This window comes from Pseudorca crassidens, chromosome 6, assembly GCF_039906515.1.
Source record: "Pseudorca crassidens isolate mPseCra1 chromosome 6, mPseCra1.hap1, whole genome shotgun sequence".
Lineage (NCBI taxonomy): Eukaryota > Metazoa > Chordata > Mammalia > Artiodactyla > Delphinidae > Pseudorca > Pseudorca crassidens.
Genome location: NC_090301.1, coordinates 57,713,864 through 57,738,091, shown reverse-complemented (window position 1 = coordinate 57,738,091; position 24,228 = coordinate 57,713,864). Strand labels below are relative to the sequence as shown.

Genomic DNA, 24,228 nt, shown 5'->3' with positions numbered 1-24,228 from the left:
TGGCCTCTGCTTGCTATTCATCAAGTAGAACATAAATATAATACACTAATTTACCGTCAGATACATCTGATGGTAAGATCTTAAAAAAAATTGTAAAAATTCTTAACTATGACTTTTCTTCTAAATACAATTTTCTTAATAGACTTTCCATTTGGGAAGATACAATATTTGTTCTTTTAGTTTCAGAAAGAGGTTCTGGTATATATTGAAGATGAATTGCTTAAATTGGGTCCATTTTGGTTTGTCTTGAAGGAGTATATCAATATCTTTTCTCTATCCAAAAGAGTATTTCACGCAAATGTATGACCTAGAATCTCAGAAGCATAATGGATATGCGAAAAACTGGTCAGCAGTGGCATTTTAGGGTATAAATCACTGGCTACTTGTTTCAAATACTGGTCAACTAAATCTGCTCTTGGTGTAAATATTTGCCTATATTTAAGATTCTGAATAGCCTCAAAGAAGTAACACACAGGGACTGGGATTTGATCATGGTGTTTTAAAAAGCAGGTTGTTATGAGAAAAACTGGCAATGAGCTACTCCAAAACATTCAGTGCAATTTTAGTAAAATTGTTTTTATGTAATATTTTATTTTACATTATGAAACATTTATAGAAAATTAGACAAGAGAAGTGAAATTGCTGAGCAGTAGGATGTCAGCTTTATAAAGTGTTATCAAGGGCTTCCCTGGTGGCACAGTGGTTGAGAGTCCGCCTGCCGATGCAGGGGACACGGGTTCGTGCCCCGGTCTGGGAAGATCCCACATGCTGCGGAGCTGCTGGGCCCGTGAGCCATGGCTGCTGAGCCTGCGCATCCGGAGCCTGTGCTCCGCAACGGGAGAGGCCACAACAGCGAGAGACCCGCATACCGGCCCCCCACCAAAAAAAAAAAAAAAAGTGTTATCAAATTGCTCTTCAAAGTCATGGTACCAATTATGCTTCCACCAGCAATGTGTGGGGGTTCCAGTGTTCTCACATGCTCCCTCAATACTTGGTCACATCTGATTTATTTTTCCAATCTGATGAGAAATTTTTATATCATTGTTTTTATTTAATTTCCCTGGTTATTATTGGGTTGAATCTTTTAAAACATACTGTATTTGTTTGCTGTTTGGATTTCCTTTTGTCTTTTTTTGTCCTTGTCTACTTTTTGTTGTAACATTTGTTTTTTCCTATTAATTTATAGTTTATAGAAGTTATTTAAAGAGGATTTTACACATTTTTTTTAGTAGTTGCCCTAGGATTTATAACATTTGTCTTTATGTAATCACACTGTATCTTTAAACAGTGTCATCCTACTTCATATACAGTATAAGAACCTTACAACGTATTATTTCAATTTCTCCTTCCATCTTTTGTGCTGTTGCGGTCATATATATTATTTTTGCATATGCTATAAACCTACAATACATTGCTATTATTTTTGCTTTAGACAGCCAATGATCTTTTAGAGTGATTAGACATAAGAAAAAAATGTCTTTTATATTTACCTTCATTTTAACCGTTTCTGGAAAACGTTTCTTTTTGTCAATACAAGTTTCTGTCTGTCATCATATTTCTTCTTCTTGAAGGACTTCCTTTGACATTTCTTGCAGTGCAATTCTGAAGTTAATAAATTCTCTCAGTACTTGCTTGTCTAAAAGAGTCTTTATTTTTCCTCCAACTTTGAAAAATATTTTCATTGAATATAGAAATCTAGATTCATCAGTTTTCTCTGCAGCAGGTTAAGGAGACACTAAGGAGGCTTGTTTAGTTGTGGACAAGAAGTCTGCTGTGATTCTTATCATTTTCCTCTGTATGAAATTTTTCAATTGAATTTGTTTGCTTGTTTTTTGCTGTTGAATTGTATGAGTTCTTTATATAGTTTGACTATTAATCTCCTATCAGATATATGATTTGCAGATATCTTCTCCCACTTGGTATGTTGCCTTTTCATTTTGTTGTGCAGAACCTTTGTAGTTTGATGTAGTCTCACTTGTTTATTTTTGCTTTTGTTGCCTTTACTTTTGGTATCAAATTCAAAAAATTGTTGGCAAGACCAATTTCAAGGAGTTTACCACCTATGTTTTCTTCTAGGAGTTTTATGGTTTCAGGTCTTATGTTCAAGTCTTTAATCTAGTTTGAGTTAATTTTTGTGTATGGTATAAGATGGTGGTCCAGTTTCATTCTTTCGCATGTGGCTATCTAGTTTTCCAATGCTGTTTATTGAAGAGACTATCCTTTCTCCATTATATGTTCTTTTTTAAAAAAAATTTTTATTGGCATATAGTTGATTTACAATGTTGTGTTAGTTTCAGGTGTACAGTAAAGTGAATCAGTTATACACATGCATGTATCTGTTCTTTTTTAGATTCTTTTCCCATGTAGGTTATTACAGAATATTGAGTAGAGTTCCCTGTACTATACAGTAGGTCCTTATCTATTTTATTTACAGTTAAACCCAATCTCCTAATTTATCCCTCCCCCCTCCCTTCCCCTTTGGTAATCATAACTTTGTTTTCTACATCTGTGACTCTATTTCTGTTCTGTAAATAAGTTCATTTGTACCATTATTTTAGATTCCACATCTAAGCGATACCATATAATATTTGTCCTTCTCTGACTTAGTATGATAATGTCTAAGTCCATCCATGTTGCTGCAATTGGCATTATTTCATTCTTTTTTATGGCTAAGTAAGTTCCATTGTATATAAGTAAGTTCCATTGTATATATGTACCACATCTTCTTTATCATTGTATATATGTACCACATCTTCTTTATCCACTCCTCTGTTGATGGACATTTAGGTTGCTTCCATTTCCTCTCTTTTGTAAACAGTGCTGCAGTGAACATAGGGGTGCATGTATCTTTTCAAATTATGGTTTTCTCCGGATATATGCCCAGAAGTGGGATTGCTGGATCATATGGTAGCTCTATTTTTAGTTTTTTTAAGAAACCTCTGTACTGTTCTCCATAGTGGCTGTACCAATTTACACTCCCACCAACAGTGTTGGAGGTTTCTCTTTTCTCCACACTCTCTCCAGCATTTATTGTCTGTAGATTTTTTGATGATGGCCATTCTGACCAGTGTGAGGAGATACCTCATTGCAGTTTTTTAAAAAAAATTTTATCGGAGTATAATTCATTTACAATGTTGTGTTAGTTTCAAGTGTACAGCTAAGTGAATCTGTTATAGAAATACATATATCCACTTTTTAAGACTCTTTTCCCATATAAGCCATTACAGAGTATTGAGTAGAGTTCCCTGTGCTATACAGTAGGTCCTTATTAGTTATTTATTTTATATATAGTAGTGTGTATGTGTCAATCGCAATCTTCCAATTTATCCCTCCCCACTTTACTCCCTGGTAACCATAAGTTTATTTTCTACATCTGTAACTCTATTTCGTGTAGATAAGTTCATTTGTAGGCTTTTTTTTAGATTCCACATATAAGTGATGTATGATATTTGTCTCTCTCTGTCTGACTTACTTCACTCAGTATGAGAATCTCTGGGTCCATCCATGTTGCTCTAAATGCATTATTTTGTTCTTTTTTTATGGCTGAGTAATACTCCATTGTATATATGTACCACATCTTCTTTATCCATTCCTTTGTTGATGGACATTTAGGCTGCTTCCATGTTCTAGCTATTGTGAATAGTGCTGCAGTGAACATTGGGGTACATGTATTTTTTCAGATTATGGTTTTTTTCTGAATATATGCCCAGGAGTGGGATTGCTGGATCATATTGTAGCTCTATTTTCAGTTTTTTAAGGAACCTCCATACTGTTCTCCATACTGGCTGTACCAGTTTGCATTCCCACCAACAGTGTAGGAGGGTTCTCATTTCTCCACACCCTCTCCAGCATTTACTGTTTGTAGATTTTTTGATGATACCCATTCTGACTGGTGTGAGGTGATACCTCATTCTAGTCTTGATTTGCATTTCTCTAATAATTAGTCATGTTGAGCATGTTTTCATGTGCTTTTTAACCATCTGTTATGTCTTCTTTGGAAAAATGTCTATTTAGATCTTCTGCCTTTTTTTTTTTTTTTTTTTTTTTTTTTCCGGTACGCTGGCCTCTCACTGTTGTGGCCTCTCGCGTTGCGGAGCACAGGCTCCGGACGCACAGGCTCAGCGGCCATGGCTCACGCGCCCAGCCGCTCTGTGGCATGTGGGATCTTCCCAGACCGGGGCACGAATCCGTGTCCCCTGCATCGGCAGGCGGACTCTCAACCACTGTGCCACCAGGGAAGCCCTCTTCTGCCTTTTTTGATTGGGTTTTTATTTTTTTGATATTAAGCTGCATGAGCTGTTTGTATATTTTGGAGATTAATCCCTTGTCAGTTGCTTCGTTTGCAAATATTTTCTCCCATTCTGAGGGTTGTCTTTTCATTTTGTTTATGGTTTCCTTTGCTGTGCGAGAGCTTTTAAGTTTAATTAGGTCCCAGTTGTTTATTTTTGTTTATATTTTCATTACTCTAGGGGGTGGATTGAAAAAGATCTTGCTGTGATTTATGTCAAAGAATGTTCTGCCTATGTTTTCCTCTAAGAGTTTTATAGTATCCAGCCTTACATTTAGGTCTTTAATCCGTGTTGAGTTTTTTTGTGTGTGTGTATAGTGTTAGGGAGTGTTCTAATTTCATTTGTTTACATGTAGCTGTCCAGTTTTCCCAGCACCACTTATTGAAGAGACTGTCTTTTCTCCATCATATATTTTTGCCTCCTTTGTCATAGATTAGGTGACCACAGGTGCGTGGGTTTATCTCTGGACTTTCTATCTTGTTCCATTGAGCTATATTTCTGTTTTTGTGCCAGCACCATACTGTTTTTTTAAAATAAATAAATTTATTTTATTTTTGGATGCGTTGAGTCTTTGTTGCTGCATGTGGGGTCTCTCGTTGCAGTGAGCAGGGGCTACTCTTCAATGCAGTGCGCAGGCTTCTCATTGCAGTGTCTTCTCTTGTTGCAGAGCGTGGGCTGTACAGGCATGGGCTTCAGTAGTTGTAGCACGTGGGCTCAGTAGTTGTGGCTCGTGGACTCCAGAGTGCAGGATCAGTAGTTGTGGTGCACGGGCTTAGTTGCTCTGCAGGATATGGGATCTTCCCGGACCAGGGCTTGAATCCATGTCCCCTGCATTGGCAGATAGATTCTTAACCACTGCGTCACCAGAAAAGTCCATACCATACTGTTTTGATTACTGTAGCTTTGTAATATAGTCTGAAGTCTGGGAGCCTGATTCCTCCAGCTCCGTTTTTCTTTCTCAAGATTGCTTTGGCTATTCAGGGTCTTTTTTGTTTCCCTACAAATTGTAAATATTTTTGTTCTAATTCTGTGAAAAATGCCATTGGTAATTTGATAGGGGTTGCACTGAATCTGTAGATTGCTTTGGGTAGTATAGTCATTTTCACAATATTGATTCTTCCAATCCAAGAACATGGTATATCTCTCCATCTGTTTGTGTCATCATCTTTTATTTCTTTCATCAGTTATCTTATAGTTTTCTTTTTTTTTTTTTTGTGGTACGCGGGCCTCTCACTGTGGTGTCCTCTCCTGTTGCGGAGCACAGGCTCCGGACGCGCAGGCTCAGCGGCCATGGCTCACGGGCCCAGCTGCTCCATGGCATGTGGGATCTTCCCGGACTGGGGCACGAACCTGTGTCCCCTGCATCGGCAGGCGGACTCTCAACCACTGCGCCACCAGGGAAGCCCATCTTATAGTTTTCTGAGTACAGGTCTTTTGCCTCATTAGGTAGGTTTATTCCTAGGTATTTTATTCTTTTTGACGTGATGGTAAATGGGATTGTTTCCTTAATTTCTCTCTCTGATCTTTCATTGTTAGTGTATAGGAATGCAAGAGATTTCTGTGTATTAATTTTGTATCCTGCAGCTTTACCAAATTCATTGATGAGCTCTAGTAGTTTTCTGGTAGCATCTTTAGGATTTTCTATGTGTAGTAGCATGTCATCTGTAAACAGTGACAGTTTTACTTCTTTTCCCATTTGGATTCTCTTTATATCATTTTCTTCTCGGACTGCTGTGGCTAGGAGTTACAAAACTATGTCTTGTTCCTGATCTTAGAGGAAATGCTTTCAGTTTTTCTCCATTGAGAATGATGTTAGCTGTGGGTTTGTCATATGTGGCCTTTATTATGTTGAGGTATGTTCCCTTTATGCCCACTTTCTGAAGAGTTTTTATATAAATGGGTGTTGAATTTTGTCAAAAGCTTTTTCTGCATCTATTGAAGTGATTTAAAAAAATTAATTTATTTTATTTTTGGCTGTGTTGGGTCTTCATTGCTGGGTGTGGGCTTTCTCTAGTTGTGGTGAGTGGGGGCTACTCTTTGTTGCAGTGCACGGGCTTCTCATTGCAGTGGCTTCTCATGTTGTGGAGCATGGTCTCTAGGTGCGTGGGCTTCAGTAGTTGTGGCTTGCAGGCTTCAGTAGTTGTGGCTTGCAGGCTCTACAGCACAGGCTCAGTAGTTGTGGTGCATGGCTTAGTTGCTCTGTGGCATGTGGGATCTTCCTGGACCAGGGCTTGAACCCATGTCCCCTGCATTGGCAGGCGGACTCTTAACCACTGTACCACCAGGGAAGTCCCTGCATCTATTGAGATGATCATGTGGTTTTTACTCTTCAATTTGTTAATGTAGTGTATCACATTGACTGATTTGCAGATATTGAAGAATCCTTGCATCCCTGGCATAAATCCCACTGGATCATAGTGGATGATCCTTTTAATGTGCTGTTGGATTTGGTTTGCTAGCATTTTGTTGAGGATTTTTGTGTCTACGTTCATGTGATATTGACCTGTAATTTTCTTTTTTTTTGTGGTATCTTTGTCTGGTTTTGGTATCAGGGTGATGGTGGCCTTGTAGAATAAGCTTGGGAGTGTTCGTTCCTATGTAATTTTTTGGAATAGTTTCAGAGGATAGGTGTTAACTCTTCTCAGAATGTTTGATATAATTCGCCTGTGAAGCCATCTGGTCCTGAACTGTTGTTTGTTGGAAGTTTTAAAACCACAGTTTCAATTTCAATACTTGTGATTGGTCGTTCATATTTTCTGTTTCTTCCTGGTTCAGTCATGGAAGGTTGTACCTTTCTAAGAATTTGTCCATGTCTTCTACATTGTGCAGTTTATTGGTGTATAGTTGCTTGTAGTAGTCTCTTATGATCCTTTGTATTTCTGTGGTGTCACTTGTAACTTCTTTTTCGTTTCTGATTTTATTGATTTGAGCCCTTTCCCTTTTTTCTTGATGAGCCTGGCTAAAGGTTTTTCAAATTTGGTTATCTTTTCAAAGAACCAACTTTTAGTTTCATTGGTCTTTTCTATTGTTTTCTTCATCTCTGTATCATTTATTTCTGCTCTGATCTTTATGATTCTTTTTACTTCTACTAACTTTGGGTCTTGTTTGTTCTTTCTCTAGCTGCTTTAGGTGTAAGGTTAGGTTGTTTATTTGAGATTTTTCTTGTTTCCTGAGATAAGATTGTACTGCTATAACTTCCCTCTTAGAACTGCTTTTGCTGCATCTCATAGGTTTTGGATCGTCATGTTTTCATTGTTATTTCTCTCTAGGTATTTTTTGATTTCCTCTTTGATTTCTTCAGTGATCCATTGGTTGTTTAGTAACATATTGTTTAGCCTCCATGTGCATGTGGGCCCCCCACCGGCATCTGCTCCTGATGCTGTCCCAGAGCACGAGCCTGCCCAAGCAGGAGGGGGCAGATGTGGTGACCTAGGGTACGTGAACCCTCTCTGGTGGGAGCCCCTCATAGGGCCCACAGAGGCAGGGGAGAGCATGTGGGGAAAGAGGCTGCAATGGCAGCCCCACCTCTCACGTGTCACTCAACAATGGTGCTTCACTTCTATGGCACCCCGTGCTTCTCCAACGACTATTTCTGGTTGCAGAGCTCCTCATTCCTGTCCCTTTAGGCTGTTTCCTCACAGCCAACAGTAGTGCTTTTCCCAGGTCTACTCTCCAAACCTCATGTTCCAGCCCCCAGCCCCCATGCACACCAGCAGACACATGTCTCAGGCTGGGGCGTGCTGGGCTGTGGCATGGACTATCTGTGTAGGTGTCACTCTGTGCTACCTGCCACAGACTTGTTGCTGTGCTCTCCTCTGGGCCCCCAAAGCTCCCCTCTGTCCCAGCTGATCTCCCTGCTGGTGAGGGGGCTTCCCTGGATGCAGGAACCTCTCCTGTCCTTCACCTCCCCACCCCCAGGGGCACAGGTCCCATCCTGCTTCCTCCTTTCTTTTTTTTCCTTTGTTTCATCCTACCCAGTTACGTGGCGATCTTTCTTGTCCTTTTAGGTGTCTGAGGTACTATGCCATTGTTCAGCAGGTGCTCTGTGAGAATTGTTCCATTTGTAGATGTATTCTTTTTTAAAAAATTTTATTTATTTATTTGTGGCTGCATTGGATCTTCGTTGCTGTGCACAGGCTTTCTCTAGTTGTGGCGAGCAGGGACTACTCTTAGTTGCAATGCATGGGCTTCTCATCGTGGTGGCTTCTCTTGTTGTGGAGCATGGGCTCTAGGCTTGCAGGCTTCGTAGTTGTGGCAAACAGGCTCAGTAGTTGTGGCGCACGGGCTTAGTTGCTCCATGGCATGTGGGATCTTCCTGGACCAGGGCTTGAACCCGTGTCCCCTGCATTTTCAGGCGGATTCTTAACCACTGTGCCACCAGGGAAATCCCTGTAGATGTATTCTTGATGTATTTGTGGGGAGAGGTGAACTCCACGTCCTCCTACTCTGCCATCTTGACTCCTCCCCCTCCATTATATGTTCTTGACTCCTTTGTTGTAAATTAATTGATCACACATGCATGAGTCTATTTCTGGGTTCCTTATTCTGTTCCATTGATCTATATGTCTATTTTTATGCCAATACCATACTCTTTTGATTACTATAGCTTTGTAGTATATGGTTGACCCTTGATCAAACTGGGGTTAGGGGCAGTGACCCTCTGTGCAGTCAAAAATTCACATATAACTTACAGTTGGCCGTATGTATCCAGGGTCCCTCATATCCACAGTTCTGCACCTGTGGATTCAACCAACTGCAGATCATTTAGTAGCACAGTTTTTACTACTGAAAAAAATCCGTGTATAAGTGGACCCATGAATTTCAAGTTTGTGTTGTTCAAGAGTTAAGTGTAGTTTGAAATCAGGGATTGTGATGGCCTCCAGCTTTGTTCTTGTTTCTCAAGAGTGCCTTGGCTATCTGGTGCCTTTTGTGGTTCCATACAAATTACAGGATTGTTTGTTCCATTTCTCTGAAAAATGCCATTGGAATTTTGATTGGAATTGCAATGACTCTTGTCGATTTCTTTGGGTAGTACGTACATTTTAACATTAATTTTTCTAATTCATGAGCATGAAACTTCCTTCCATTTATTTGTATCTTCAACTTCTTTCATAAGTATCTTATAGTTTCCAGTATACAAGTCTTTCACCTCCTTGGTTAAGTTTATTTCTAGGTATTTTATTCTTTTTGATGCAACTGTAAATGGGATTGTTTTCTTAAGTTCTCTTTCTGATAGTATATAATTAGTATATAGAAATGCAACAGATTTTTGTATACTGGTTTTGTATCCTGCAACTTTACTGAGTTCATTTATTCTAACAATTTTTTTGTGGAGTCTTCAGGGTCTTCTATATATAATATCATGCTATCTGCAAATAGTGACAGATTACTTTTTCCTTTCCAATTTGGAGGCCTTTTATTTCTTTTTCTGGCCTAATTGCTCTGGCTAGGACTTCCAATACTATATTGAATAAAAGTGGCAAGAGCGGGCATCATTGTTTTGTTCCTGATCTTAAAGGAAAAGCTTTCAGCTTTTCACCACTGAATATGATGTTAGCTGTGGGCTTATCATATATTACCTTTATTATGTTGAGGTATGTTCCTTCTATACCCACCTTTGTTGACAGTTTTAATTATAAATGGATGTCGAATTTTGTTAAATGTTTTTTTCTGCAGCTATTGAGATAATCATATGATTTTTATCCATCATTTTGTTAATGTGGCATAATATATTTATTGATTTGCAGATGTTGAACCATCCATCCCTGGAATAAGTCTCACTTGATCAAGATATATGATCCTTTTAATGTATTGATGAATTCAGTTTGCTAGTATTTTGTTGAGGATTTTTGCAGCTGTGCTCATCAGGGATATTGGACTGTAATTTTTTTTTTTTTTCTTGTGGCGTCCTTGTCTGGTTTTGGTATCAGGGTAATGTTGGCCTTGTAAAATGAGTTTGGAAGTAGTCCCTCCTCCTCTATTTTTTGGAAGAGTTTGAGAAAGATTGGTATTAATTCTTCTTTAAATACTTGGTTGAATCTACCAGTGAAGCCATCTGGTCGTAAATTTTTGTTTGTTAGGAGGTTTTAGATTACTGATTCAATCTCCTTACTAGTAAACAGTCTCTTCAGATTTTAAGTTTCTTCATGATTCAGTCTTGGTAGGTTGTATGTTTCTAGGAACGTATCCATTCCTTACAGATTGTGAAATTTTTTGGCATATAATTGTTCATATAGTCTCTTATGATCCTTTGTATTACTGTGGTATCAGTATTAACATATCCTCTTTCATTTCTGATTTTGGGTCCTCTCTTTTTCCTTGGTGAGTCTAGTTAAAGTTTTTTCAATTTTGTTTATCTTTTCAGAGAGCCAGCTCTTTCTTTCACTGATTTATTTTATTTTTAGTATGTATTTTGCTCTGATCTTTGTTATTTCCTTTCTTCTACTAATGTTGGGCTTCTTTTGTTCTTGTTTTTCTAGTTCCTTGAGGTATAAAGTTAGGTTGAGATTTTTCTTGTTTCTTGATGTAGGCATTTATCACTGTGATCTTCCTTCTTAGAACTGCTTTTGCTGTATCTCATAAATTTTGGTATGCTGCATTTCCATTTTGTCTCAAGGTTTTTTGTGTTGTTGTTTGTTCATTTCCTTTAGATTTCTTCTTTGACCTGCTATTTTTTCTGTAGCGTGTTGTTTAATTTCCATATATTTGTGTATTTTGATGTTAATTCTCTAAAAATTCTCTTTTTATCAAGTTTTAAGTTAGTACTGTGAAGTTGGTATTCTACTATGTCTTATGTCTCTGTTGAATTTAATCCCCCTTCCTGTTTATTTGTGCTTTTTTGGTTATAATTTTAAAACTTTATTGAAATATTACATATAGAAAATCATGCTGACCATATCCCTTCTTTTTAATTTTTAAATCATTTGTCCCTCAGGAGCTTGTCTTTTCCTCTCTCCCTCTCTTCCTCCCTCCCTTCCTTCCTCAAAGCCAAATTTGGGGTGTTATTGCTCCTCTCTCCTGTCCTTTTTAAATATTAATTTCTACTTGTATTTTCCTTTTTCTAATCTTCTATTATCTTGGTTTTTTGTTATTGTTTTTATAACTTTTTGAGTTACTTAGCTCATTTTCAGCCTTTCTTCCTTTCCTATTTAAGTTTATGAAATTCCCTCTGTACATGTTTTGACATGTCAGGTTTTTATTTTTTAAAGTTTATTTATTATTTATTTATTTACAAAAATTTTGGCTGCACCGGGTCTTAGTTGCAGCACATTGGATCTTTTGTTGTGGCACACAGGCTTTGCTCTAGTTGTGGCGTGTGGGTTTTCTCTAGCTGTGGTGTGCAGGCTCCAGGGCACATGGGCTCTGTAGTTGTGGCATGCAGGTTCCAGAGCACGTGGGCTCTGCAGTTTGTGGCATGCAGGCTCTCTAGTTGAGATGCACGAGCTCAGTTGTTGTGGCACTTGGGCTTAGTTGCCCTGTGGCATGTGGGATCTTAGTTCCCTGACCAGGGATTGAACCCGCGTCCCCTGCATTGTAAGGCATATTCTTTACCACTGGACCACCTGGGAAGTCCCGTGACATGTCAGGTTTTTAATCTCTTGTCTTTGTCTCACTGTTAAACAACAGTTAAATAACAGAATTCTGGATTGACTGTCAGTTTTCCCTGAGTGATTTTAAAGGTTTTTAATATACACTCTTTCGGGGGAAATTTTCAAAAAACACTAAGTAGAGAAAATAATGCAGGGTTAACAATTATCAGTATTTCTTTAGCATTGTTTGGTTTTTTTTGGGGAGGGTGGGGGATGGAGGGTTCTTAGTCCTTTGTGTATTAGTATCTTTTCTCTGCTTTTGAGATTTTCTCTCTCTTTGAAGTTCTACAGTATTCACATGATGTGTTCAGGTAGAGATTTAGTTTTATGTAAACTGTTTCTTGAATCTGAGAATTCATGTTTTTCATTTATTTTAGATAATTTTCAATCATTATTTTTTAATACAATCTCTCCCATTTTAAAAAGTCCTTCCTTCTGGAATTCCTGTTAAACACATGTAGGAGCTTCTTATTCTACTGTCTCTTAATTTTTCTCTTATATTTCCTTCTTTGTCTCTCCGTCCTACATTCTGTGTAATTTCTTCAGGTCTAATTTGAGTTTACTATTCTCTATGGTTCTAGTCTACAATTAACATATTAATTGACCTTTCAATTTCAATGTGTGTATTTTTCACTTGTAAGTTCTGTTGATTAGTTTTCAAATCTCCCTGTTCATATTTCATAGTACAGTCACCCCTTGGAGTCCAGTCCACAGTATTGGTTCTAGGGCCCCTCTTGAATACCAAAATCCATGGATGCTCAAGTCCCTTAAATAAAATGCCATAGCATAGTCAGGCCTCTGTATCCACAAATGCAGAACCTGCAAATATGGAGGGCCAACTGTATCTTATTCTTTCCTTAGGGTTTTGATTTCTTCTTTTATTTGTTAATCATTTCAACATACTTATATATTTTTTCTGATTGTTTTATTAGCTCAAGTTCCTGGTGCTCTAATCCTCCTGTTTGTTGTTTGTTAATCCTGGTTTATGATAGTTTTTTTTTTTTTTAAACATACATTCATTTTTAGTGGGATAAACTTTTTTCCTGTGACATTTAAGTATGACCTGGATTGTGGGAATGTTTGCTTGTAGAGACTCTGCATTTGTGCCCCAAAGCTATCCCATTCATTTTTCAGCTTGGATTCCTAGATCATGTGCATAATGCACATTAAAACATTGCAACCAGGGACTTCTCTGGTGGCACAGTGGCTAAGAATCCTCCTGCCAATGCAAGGGACATGGGTTCGAGCCCTGGTCTGGGAAGATCCCACATGCTGTGGAGCGACTAAGCCCCTGCACCACAACTACTGAGCCTGTGCTCTAGAGCCCGTGAGCCACAACTACTGAGCCCACGTGCCACAACTAATGAAGCCTGCGTGCCTAGAGGCCATGCTCAGCAACAAGAGAAGCCACCAGCCCCTGCTTGCTGCAACTAGAGAAAGCTCGTGTGCAATAACGAAGACCCAACACAGCCAAATATAAAAAGATAAATTATTTAAAAAACCCAACACATTGCAACTGAACTGCACAGGGCAGGAGGGTTCCATTTTTTTTCATATATATATGTGTATATATGTGTGTGTGTGTGCGTATATATTTACATATTTTTATTTATTTATTCATTCATTCATTCAGGCTGCACCAGGCCTTAGTTGTGACACACGGGCTCTTTGTTGTGGCATGTGGGATCTTTTAGTTGCGGCATACGGGATCTTTTTTTTTAGTTGCGTCATGAGGACTTCTTAGTTGCAGCATGCATGCAGGATCTAGTTTCCCTGACCAGGGATCGAACCTGGGCACCCCCTGAATTGGGAGTGTGAAGTCTTACCCACTGGACCACCACGGAAGTCCCAGGAGGGTCCCATTTTTCAGGGGAGATTTTTTTTTAACTCAGAACTTAGGCAGAAACAAACAAGCTTCCTTTTGTATTTCTTTGTGGGTACAATCCCACTTTAATGTAGGGGTCTAGCTCCAGAAATCAGAGAGCCCAAGACTTTCCTCCTATCCCCAGATGAGAAATAAAATCCAAGTGCCTATACAGGTTATTGTCACTTACCTCAATCATTGTACTGAAAATGTTCCCAAAGGTCATGAAAGACCTTTATATTGCCAGATTAAGTGGCATTTTAAATCTTTACACCCCGTGACATTTTTGTTGCATGTAAACCACTTCTCTTTTAAATTTTGCTTTTCTTGTTTGTGGTGTACACAAGACATTCATTTGGGGTTAGGAGATGGGTGTGCATGTTGCTGCCACTTACTGGTTGTGTGACTTTGGTCAAATAACTTCTGAGTTTGATTTCTTATCTAAAATAGGGATAATGCCATCTTCATAGCATTCAGAGGTTCTAATAAGTTAATATCTATAAAAGCACTTAATAAATTATAGACCACTATAGAAATTATCATACTATCTTGGTTCTCTTTTGACCATTATGCCTTTTTTAATATAATCATTTGGTATGATTCAAGACGTGATTTTCTGCCTGTCTCCCATTACATCTCCTTTCAAATAATTCAGTCTCATGACTTTAATGACCAACTTCTAAATCTTTCATCATTTCTTTCTTCTTACTAAAACAATGCTACTATCATAGGTTGTGATGATGATTAAATAAATGCAGGCAACTTAGTAAATAATACATACTCAATAGAGGCTGTTATTACATTTTTATGTGCTTCTTGGACATTTGCATTTATCTTCGAAATATGGATCATCTTTCCTTCCCAAACTGGCTTCCTTTCCCAGCTTCCTTGTTCTTACAAGTGATAACCACTATTCCCCAGTCTGTCAAGCCTGAAAAATGGAGTCTTCTGACCTTTTTGCTTTTCATCATCTTCCTTACTAGTCTATAAATTCTACAGATATTTCTTAAAAGACATTCCTTCCACCTATTCCTTTTGCTCCTAATTGGCTCTCCTTCCTTAGTGCTGGTTACAACTCATGCTTGGATTAGTGCAATTTGTAGGCTGGTTTCCATGTGGGCCAGCCTTCCTATTGTTGCACATTCTTTTTTTTTTTTTTTTTTTTTGCACAGTACGCGGGCCTCTCACTGTTGTGGCCTCTCCCGTTGCGGAGCACAGGCTCCGGACGCCCAGGCTTAGCAGCCATGGCTCACGGGCCCAGCCACTCCGCGGCATGTGGGATCTTCCTGGACTGGGGCACGAACCCGTGTCCCCTGCATCGGCAGGCAGACTCTCAACCACTGCGCCACCAGGGAAGCCCTGCTGCACATTTTTAAAGCCACTCTCATGTCCCTCTTGTGAAAGTCAATAGTTTCCCGTTTCCTAGTCTAAATCAACTTTTAGGATCCTGTATAATCTAGCCCTATTCTAGCTATGCAATTTTTCTCATTCCTAACCCTCTTCTTCCCGTCTTTCCACTGTCTTATGAACGTAATACATTTGTTTACTAATCTTTTGTCTTTACCTTTGTTTCCTTTCTATCCCAATCTCATTCATAATTTAAGGTGAAGTTCAAATATGTGGTTTGTCTCCTTTGGTGAACTTATAAAACCTGTTTCAGAAGTTGTAGATTGTGATTATTTCCTGTCACAGGTGTAACAAGTATTTTGTCTTTCCAAATGAATCCTACTTGAGGGTAAGATCCTGGTCTTTTTATTTTTACTGTGGTCCCTACAGTCCAACACCTCAGCACAAAGTAGGTGCTTACTATGTACTTACTAACCAAATTCTCATCCATGGCCTGTCATTTTAGTGGGCCAATACTCCTAAGTACTTTCACCAGCAAGAGACACCTAAATTAATTCTTTTATGTTAGGAATTCTGATAAAAAATTGGGGGAAAACTTTAAGCATGAGATTAAAGTATTTTTAAATTATACATAATTTTATGTACTACTAGTTATAGCAACAATTACCTTTTATGCAAGTTCTTAAATTATAGATCAATAATATTTTCAATAGCTCACTACTTTTGAGGCACTTATAACAGCTTCTACAGATAAATAGGACACATTAATGAAAATGACAGTGGAAGCAAATCTTATTTTCAAAATTGTTATCCAGTGTTACCTTGTCACAAACTCTAGTCCATAGAAAAGAACTGCAATCAGTTTTATTTGAATTGGTCTTCAGTGTCATGAAAAAGATCTGAAGATCTTTGCTTGCAATATGTTAACGTAGGCTATATTAACATGATTGTTCATAATTTAGCAGATTGCCTCACAGTGCTGGAAGTCAATTACCTCAGAAAACATTAGCTGAGTCAAATAAATTAAGATGTAATGTTGGAAGTATTTTTCTAAAAATTTAATAACTGGGGAAAGTCAATAATTATTTGTTGAATAATTTTTAAATGTTCAAATTAATTATGCTAGGATAGTTGTATTACCTAACTCATTTTATTTTTCACTGATGTTATTAGACCCTATAACAAAGAATTTTAACAAGCACACCTCCCCAAAATAGAGGAACTTAGCTACATGTTTAATTACACAGAGATAAAAAAAAGTTATTGTTGAGAAAAAAATAAACAAAATTGATTATCCATTTAATACTGTATTGTGCAAAAGGGTTTATTTTTGAGGATAATGGTATTCACAGATTTTCTCATTTCCTCAAACATCACATAATGCATTTCTTCCCAGTTATGAGAAGCTCATTATAGACAACTCTTTCATCTTAAATTCTGCTAAGTAAATGCTATTAAATATTTTTTGTGTCAAGTTATAGAAAATAGCATTTAATTTACATGCTTTTAAAAAATTATTAAAGCAAAAATAATTTTAAAAGAGCTCTTTTGAGGGAACATTCTCTCCTGTCTACTTTCATAGAAAGCAAAATCTACTGTAAAACTAAGTGAATAAAGTAAACCTACCTTTATTTGACTTAACTGATAGTTAAAAATGAAATTCATAATGAGAAATACTTTCTCAAATAATTGAGGTAACACATGATAAAACCATGGTTCAAAAAATTCTAGCTCAATGAATTATTTAAATGTAAAATCTAATGCAAAATGAGACAAGGAAGGCACTGTGACCATGACAAGAGTGTACTAATGACATTCTCTTCTCATAAAGCCACTGGAAAAATTTGCATGTGCATTTGAGGAAAAAGATACAACTCACTGGCCCATTGTTGAGTAACAGAATCCTCCTAGTTTGAGTACTGTGACATATTTGATAATTTTACAATTAACATTTGGTGCTTCGGATTGCTACAGTAGAATGGAACTCTGCATAGTTTTTCTTGTAAGTTCCAATGTCACATGGCCTTGGTTATTTCAGAACTAATAAATCCTTTAGTTTTAGAAACATTTTCACTGATCGTACTTTTTCTATGGCAATGTATAATTGGCAACTCACCATTTACTTAAATGGTAGGGCTATTTATTTCTCCAGAAAAATCTTTATTCTACATTTTATGATTTTTTTTTTCCACACAGAAGGATCGTAATACTTTGCTTCAGTAAAAACCCATCTCAATCTACAGTTACACATAGCCAGAAAGACCTGCACTTAAAAAAAAAGTATATGAGAATTACAGAAAAAATTTATTTGTATTTATTGATAGTTTAAAGAAATGATTTTTCATAATTATATCAGACATAAAATGGTAATAAAATTTTAATTGCTTCAAAAGTATTATCTTGTGGTCAAGGTAATCTATTTAGAAATGTCAGATTAAAATTTTCTTCTAAATGTCTTTATTTTAGAATTGCTTTGATAACTCTGTGTTCTTTAGGTATTTTGTGTGTGTCTGTCTGTGTGATTGTACATGTGTATATTTTTATAAGATGAAGTCCCAGCAGTTAATAGGATTCTCCCATAATTAGTCTCACAAATAAATTATTAATGTCAAGCATCAAACTCTATAGTTTCAGAGATGGAGAATTAGCAAAACTACACTTAACGGTAAGTACATGCCATAGACAAGAGTTTATCTTTCCTGTCCTCTGCAATAAGTCAAAGCAGATGTGGTCTTTCAGTGTATCATTAGTCAAACTTTGTTACAGAAACACATCAGTTTGTCTTCGTGAAATCTTTTATCTAATATCATGTAAGTTAGATTAAGCACATTTGTTGAAATGTATACCTTAAAATAAAAAATAACCATGTGATTCTTTACATCTTTTCAGTTTGGTTCTATCTATCTGAGAGAGAAGACTGAAACATCACTCCAGTGCTCTCCACAACTGGTACGTCTGTTTCTTTACTTAGCACTTCTTATCGTTTCTAACATAGTAAGATGTACTTATTTACTGTGTTAATTGTGTTTCCCAGCACCCCCCCTTCCCCACTTAGAATGTAAGATTCACAAAGGCAGGGGTTTTTGTCTTTTGGCTATTGGTGTATTCCAAGTGCCTAGAACAAAAACTGACACTTAGTAGTGCTCAAATATTCACTGAATAAAACAACGTGATTGATAGAAGATGAGGTCAGAGATGTGGATGGGGGAACAGATCATCTTGTAGGCCACTGTAATGACTCCAGCTCTGAATGCAATGAGGAGCCACTCTAGAATTTGAAGCAGAGGCGTGCCATAACCTGATACGTGTTTGAAAAGCTTCACTCTAGCTGCTGTGTTGAGGATGGGCTGTAGTAGGCAGGGTGGAAGAAAGGAGACGGATCTGGGTGAGGAACGATGAGGGCACAGATCAGGGTGACAGCCCTGGAAATGGTGAGGAGTGGCTGAATTCTGTATTACTCTGAAGGTAAAGCAAACAGTGTTTCCCGATGTCTTGGACGCGGGTTGTGAGAAAAGAGAGGAATCAAGGTGGTTCTGATTTAAGCAACTGGAAGGACAGAGTTGTAATCAACTGATTTATGAAACATTATGGGAGCAGTGTGTTTGAAGGTAGGGCAAGGGAAGATTAGAGTTCAGTATTGAAGATACTCTATGTTTTGTCAGGCAGTCACTAAGATAAACCGAAGGCTGGTGCATCCGTGTGTGGCTCAGGCAATATTCTGGGCTGGAGACATAGATTAAAGGTTCATTTTGTATGAACGAGGCTTAAAGTGAATTCAGAGAAGAGGAAAGAGGCCTGAACACCCTTGCAGCTGAAAGGTCTTCTTTGAGAAGGAATGAATTTTATCACAGAAATAAAAAGAATATCAGGTTCTTCTCAGGTAATAAACACCCTGAAGGAGAAAAACATCATTATCAGGTGATGTTACCTTATGAAGGATAGGTAAGAACAAGCAAATTATGAACATAATTTAAAGATAAAATTTATTCTCTGATGGTTTACTCATGCAAACTGCACATAAAAGAAAATAGTACAGTTTGGGTAACATTGCAAATATAAGGACTCAAAATGCTAGGTACAGAAGTAGTGTGACATCCTGAAAGTCAAAATGGAATTTGTGTTTATACAACTAATAATGACTTTTATTTGCTGAGTACAGACTGATTTACAATGAAAGTTTTGCTAACCTTGGTAATAAGCTCATTAACTGTTTACATGACTTCTTACATCTATGTAGTTTTATTTTACAGTTGCAAGAATTCCTGTTATCAAAGAACTTTTAACTTGCATAAATAATAAAATTTAAGGAAAATGCACTGAATGACCCAGGAGAGTGAAAAACAGAGGCTTTTCCTAATCCATCCAAACTACAATAAAAAACAGCCTTTGAGATATATTTTCATATTTTGTGCCTTTGAGATCAACTCCTTAGCATAACTATGGCAAAATCATGATTAGAAATTGATTACTGGAAAATTATAAAATCAGTTAAAAATAAAAAAATTTTAGAAGTAGGATTATCAACCCAAAATGGTATTTTTAATAAGCCAAACAATAAAATTCCTATTATCTTCATAATTAAAAGTCCTGAAATGTCATTTGTATAATCTGAACGTTTCCCAGTTTGGAACTTAGGCAAGTGGAATATTTCCTTGAATTACCAAGGATATTCCATACCGGTTTTTAAAATGTCAGTCTCATTAGGAGATGGCACTGAGACTTTAGCAAACAGTGTAGTATGGATGCAGAACAAACTACACAACTTATTATAAATGCATGACAGATATTTACATAATGGATCCTGCTCGAATGCCAGAAGTTGCTACTGGGGAGGACTCATAACTATTTTACAAAGTTTTCTTACACACGTCTACTACATTTTTATTTTTTAACAATTTTGTCTATTTTAAAATATTGTACTGTATTTTGAACATAACTGCAGAATAAAAATAGATAATGGCACATTAGAAAACTCAGTATCCCACAGATGACTGGATAATGAGAAAAGTGTACCTACAATCATCTCATCAGAAACAAACTACATCATGGAATGTTAGTTATCCAAGCCTGCACAGTAATGACATCTTAAATTGCAATCATCTATTGGCCAGCATCACACTGAAGGCATCGTTAAACATTCAAGCAAAGATTGCTGGCATGAACTACTGAAAGACACACACGCACACACACACGCCACACACACACACACACACACACACTCTCTCTCTCTCACTCGTTTCCCATATTATAATTACATTGTTCTAAAGATAGATACTGATTTTTTTCCCACGAGAAACGTTATCAAAATTTGCTACTAAAAGATGACAGTGCTTTCACAAGAATAAGTACAAGTTAACTTGCAAGTACAAGACAATGGGGGTAAACAGTCTTAAATTTTCTAAGTAGTAATTTTTAGGCTTTTCTGGCAACCATACCTTACTTGATTATGCATAAACTTCTCAGTTTGAAACCTGAAATCTGCAAAACAAAACAAAACAAAACAAAACAAAAAACTAATTTCAAAAAATTATTAGATATCTGATAACCCTGTATTGTACATTATATAATTTCATATTTTGTTAGTCTCAAAACATAGGGTTTAAAATACTGAATTTAAGCCTTAAAAAAGTCATTTTTGAAATGATAAAGGATTCCAAAATTCATGCCTACTTAAAATCTTAAAAAAAAAAGGAAACGCACTGTTACTGATCTTCATTTAGTTTAAGTGTGCATAAAAGCACTGTATGTCTTTTACCATGTTTCACTCACTTAAAAAGTGTTCGATAATGTTCTTCCTTTTGCATAATGTGCAAAATAAAAGGCAAAAAGATTAAAAGCAAATTTCTATATTTTTCTTGCTAGTGCTTTATGACCTTGTTAACACTACAAAGTCAATAGGGACTATGCAGAACTTTGGTATAAATGATATAACAATACTACCATCACAGTTGAGGGTTAAGAGGTGGTCAAAAGAAATGGAAGTGGGAAGAGAGATTCAGTAACACCCCCATTTATTAAAACACCACAAAATTAAAAGTGAAATAAACCACAATGAATTATAATACAATTTACACATTGAGCACAGAAAAATGAATAAATCTAACAATATTTATAAAAAAAGCAAAATCAGTCTTTTTCCAGAGACTAAAAACTGTTGTTGTTCAGTCTGATCATCAACTGCTGCTACACCAACTTTAGAGCCAAATTTAATTTCAAGTAAAAAAAAAAATTTACAACCACAGACTTCGCATAAATGGAAATTGGTCTTTCCTTGATTTCCCTTTGAAGTCACTAATGAGTATCTAAAACTGCTGCACTGAGGTTTTTAATCAACTTCCTGAGGGCTGTGACTGGGAGGAAGGAGCCATGACAATCTGTGAAAGCGCAGGCTCTGAACTCTGGTCCGCCATCTGCGTGAGGACTGAAGTGGCTACAGCTTCTGCCTTGGAAGTTGAACTGACTCCATTGGATGTGCTGACAGAACTATGCTGTATAGCTTCAGTATGTGGACTACTCGGCACTGACAGGTCTTCTGAACTATCATCTTTATCAGCAGCTGAGTGGAAAAAAGGAAACTACTCAGTTTCTTAAAATAGTTGTAAGAATTTATCAGGTTGAGTCAATGCACAGAATAAAAAGTTAGATGGCATTTTACAGAATCAGTTTAGAGAAGTTGGTATGACTGGAATTGAGTAACTGAAAGGTGGCTAGAAGTCATGAAGTAGGCAATTTTGTCTGTACAGGCTAAACAAGGCACAAGCATGCACATGGAAACACCTCAATGCCCAGTGCCACATAAAAGAGAGCTGAAGAATTATTTGCTAAATAGTGTTAAGGAAGAAAATTGGGTGGGAATTTGGGAGATAGGTCTCTTATAGATATAATCAAACACTTACCCCAGCAACACATTTAACAAAACCAGTCTGTTTGCCTACACGCCATTCTTATTAAAAGATTAAAAAATTTATAACCATATGCATAAACAAAATGAATGCTAACATACAAATTATATCTTCAAATAATTCCCTCTGCAGAACTATTTTTATTCTGGCTGACTTTCCATCTAAGGCAGCAATGGATGATTATAACACCTGATTCTAATGATGCATACACTTGAGAATAAGCAATATTTAGAATCTAAATGCCACCAGCTGTTATAGTTGCATGAATTAATTGAGATTCAAATAAAAATCCATATAAAACTCAAGATACTGTAATTGAAAAGATATTCAGGAAAGGGCATTCTAAATATTAATGAAAATATATCTACCATTGTTTAGGCTTTAATAACAAATCTTCAACTTTCTTATTAATCCAATAATTTCATTTAGTGAAAAATCTGATAAGTACAACACACACAAATAATTATAGTGTACGCAAGTTATGAGACACAATGATAGCATGAACACCTGTGAACCCAGCCCCCAACTTAAAGAGAAAATTGCTAGTAACACTCGTGCTTCTTGGAGGCTCCTCTCTTCACCAAAGGCAATCACCATTCTGGTAAGTATTTCTTTTACCATTCCCTTGTTTTTTCTTTGAAGTTTTACCAAATAGGTATATATCCCTAAACAGTACTGTTTAGCTTTGTTTCTTTCTGAACACTCTAAAATAATTTTTATTTAGTGTTTAGAAGTATAATAAGCTGGCTTCCTATCAAATCTGACAACACATACTGGCCTGCTTACTGATGGCCAGGTGCTCATTCTGAAAGTCAACTATTAAAAGACTGTGGACCCCATGAAGTAGGACTTACCCCATGATTTGTAATGTAGAAGATAGAGGGGGAGGAATCTGGCAAGTACAACGCTAGTTCAAATAAAATTCTTCATTTTGAGGGTTTTCTGAAATATAGTAGCTCTTACAGAATTTTAATGTGATAGAATCTCACCCTCTCTATAACTCTGCTTTAAATGCAAAACTACACCACTGGATAAAAATCTGACCTCAAGATGCAGTTAAAAAAAAAAAAGCACAATCAGTAATCCTTTTTAAAATTATATAAAGCAGAAGGGATACTGTTCTGATCAAGCAATAATGAATGTTATAAAATATTTACAATTCAGTTATATAGCCAATACAATTGTTATACATTCACAGAAAACACTGGCAAATGACAGTTTAACTAGAGAGAACAGTAAAAAGCCCTCTATTTCACCACTATTCAACATGACAACAAAATGTCCTTTCAATGTTACGTTCTAGGGATATAACAGCTTTCAGAAATAAAGAGGCTGATCTGTGATGAGCGGTATAAGGAAATGTAAATATATTGTGGAGGCGATGACTCAAAATGAAACAGTTAAGTTGTAAGGGACAAGTGCTTATCTACCTCCAGGCTTTCAGAATTTGGTAAAACAAATCTTTAGGCTGTACAAAGAAGCAGGTACTCACTTATAAATTATGTAATTATAAATTTTATGTATAAAATACCTTTATAATGTGATACAGCTGCACCTATGTCCAGTTCTAGATGGTAAGGGGAGAAAAATTACTAATATAATCACAAGCTCTAGAAAGATACAAGAGATCTTACTGCACTCACAGAGTCATTTTTGGCCCTACTTAAAAGAAATCAGCTGTTTGACAATTCACTCTCTCTGAAGTTCCACCAATGTTTATACATATTTTCATTAATGAAAATATAAGCTTACAATTTTGGGCCCAATAAGCTTTTCTTCCCATTTAGGATTACAGCAACAACTATAATACAATGTTAATTATGCCCAGAGATCTACAGAATATGAATTAATGGCAATAAGATTACTCTTATGTTTTACTCTTCAAGGAACCCAAACATTAAAAATGTTTTCATATTTTCATTCTCATTTTATATACTACTTGACCCTTAAGGTCAACAACTGTCACGGTTTTCCCATGACTGAGGGGTTTCCTAGGACGTGGGACTTCCCAGTGTTAAAAAAGAGACCCTATGACTGTGTGACTTTATACTGTCACCTTTACCTGCAAGATTTTGTAAGATTCCTTAGTTTCTGCTAAACCTTAGTTTTCTATATACAATGTTTTGAGTTAACTAGTATTATAGCTCACCACTATTAGCAACTGCTATGTGCTACAATGTGATGAATAGTGTTAGGTATTTGTGAATTTCTCCACATTTTCTCCAAGATTTAAACAT

General features: G+C 36.7%; 1 protein-coding gene and 1 long non-coding RNA gene across 6 annotated transcripts in view; one reads left to right on the top strand and one right to left on the bottom strand.

Annotated features, from left to right (window-relative positions):
- Window positions 1-18,040, top strand: part of LOC137225837 (uncharacterized) — a 37,778-nt gene extending 19,738 nt beyond the window's left edge. Inside the window, exon 3 of the long non-coding RNA XR_010944053.1 lies at window positions 17,979-18,040. This is a non-coding gene — a long non-coding RNA (uncharacterized lncRNA). The remainder of the gene's footprint in view (window positions 1-17,978) is intronic.
- A 1,015-nt stretch (window positions 18,041-19,055) lies between these two features.
- Window positions 19,056-24,228, bottom strand: part of ATF2 (activating transcription factor 2) — an 84,486-nt gene continuing 79,313 nt past the window's right edge. For 3 of the 5 annotated variants that reach the window (XM_067741475.1, XM_067741477.1, XM_067741474.1), the window contains 2 exons: window positions 23,523-23,558; window positions 19,056-21,645 (listed from right to left, as the gene is read on the bottom strand). In XM_067741475.1, coding sequence (XP_067597576.1) covers window positions 21,419-21,645; window positions 23,523-23,558 — 263 coding nt within the window. In that variant the 3' untranslated portion in view covers window positions 19,056-21,418. The remainder of the gene's footprint in view (window positions 21,646-23,522; window positions 23,559-24,228) is intronic. The other 2 variants (XM_067741476.1, XM_067741478.1) reach the window with 2 other exon arrangements.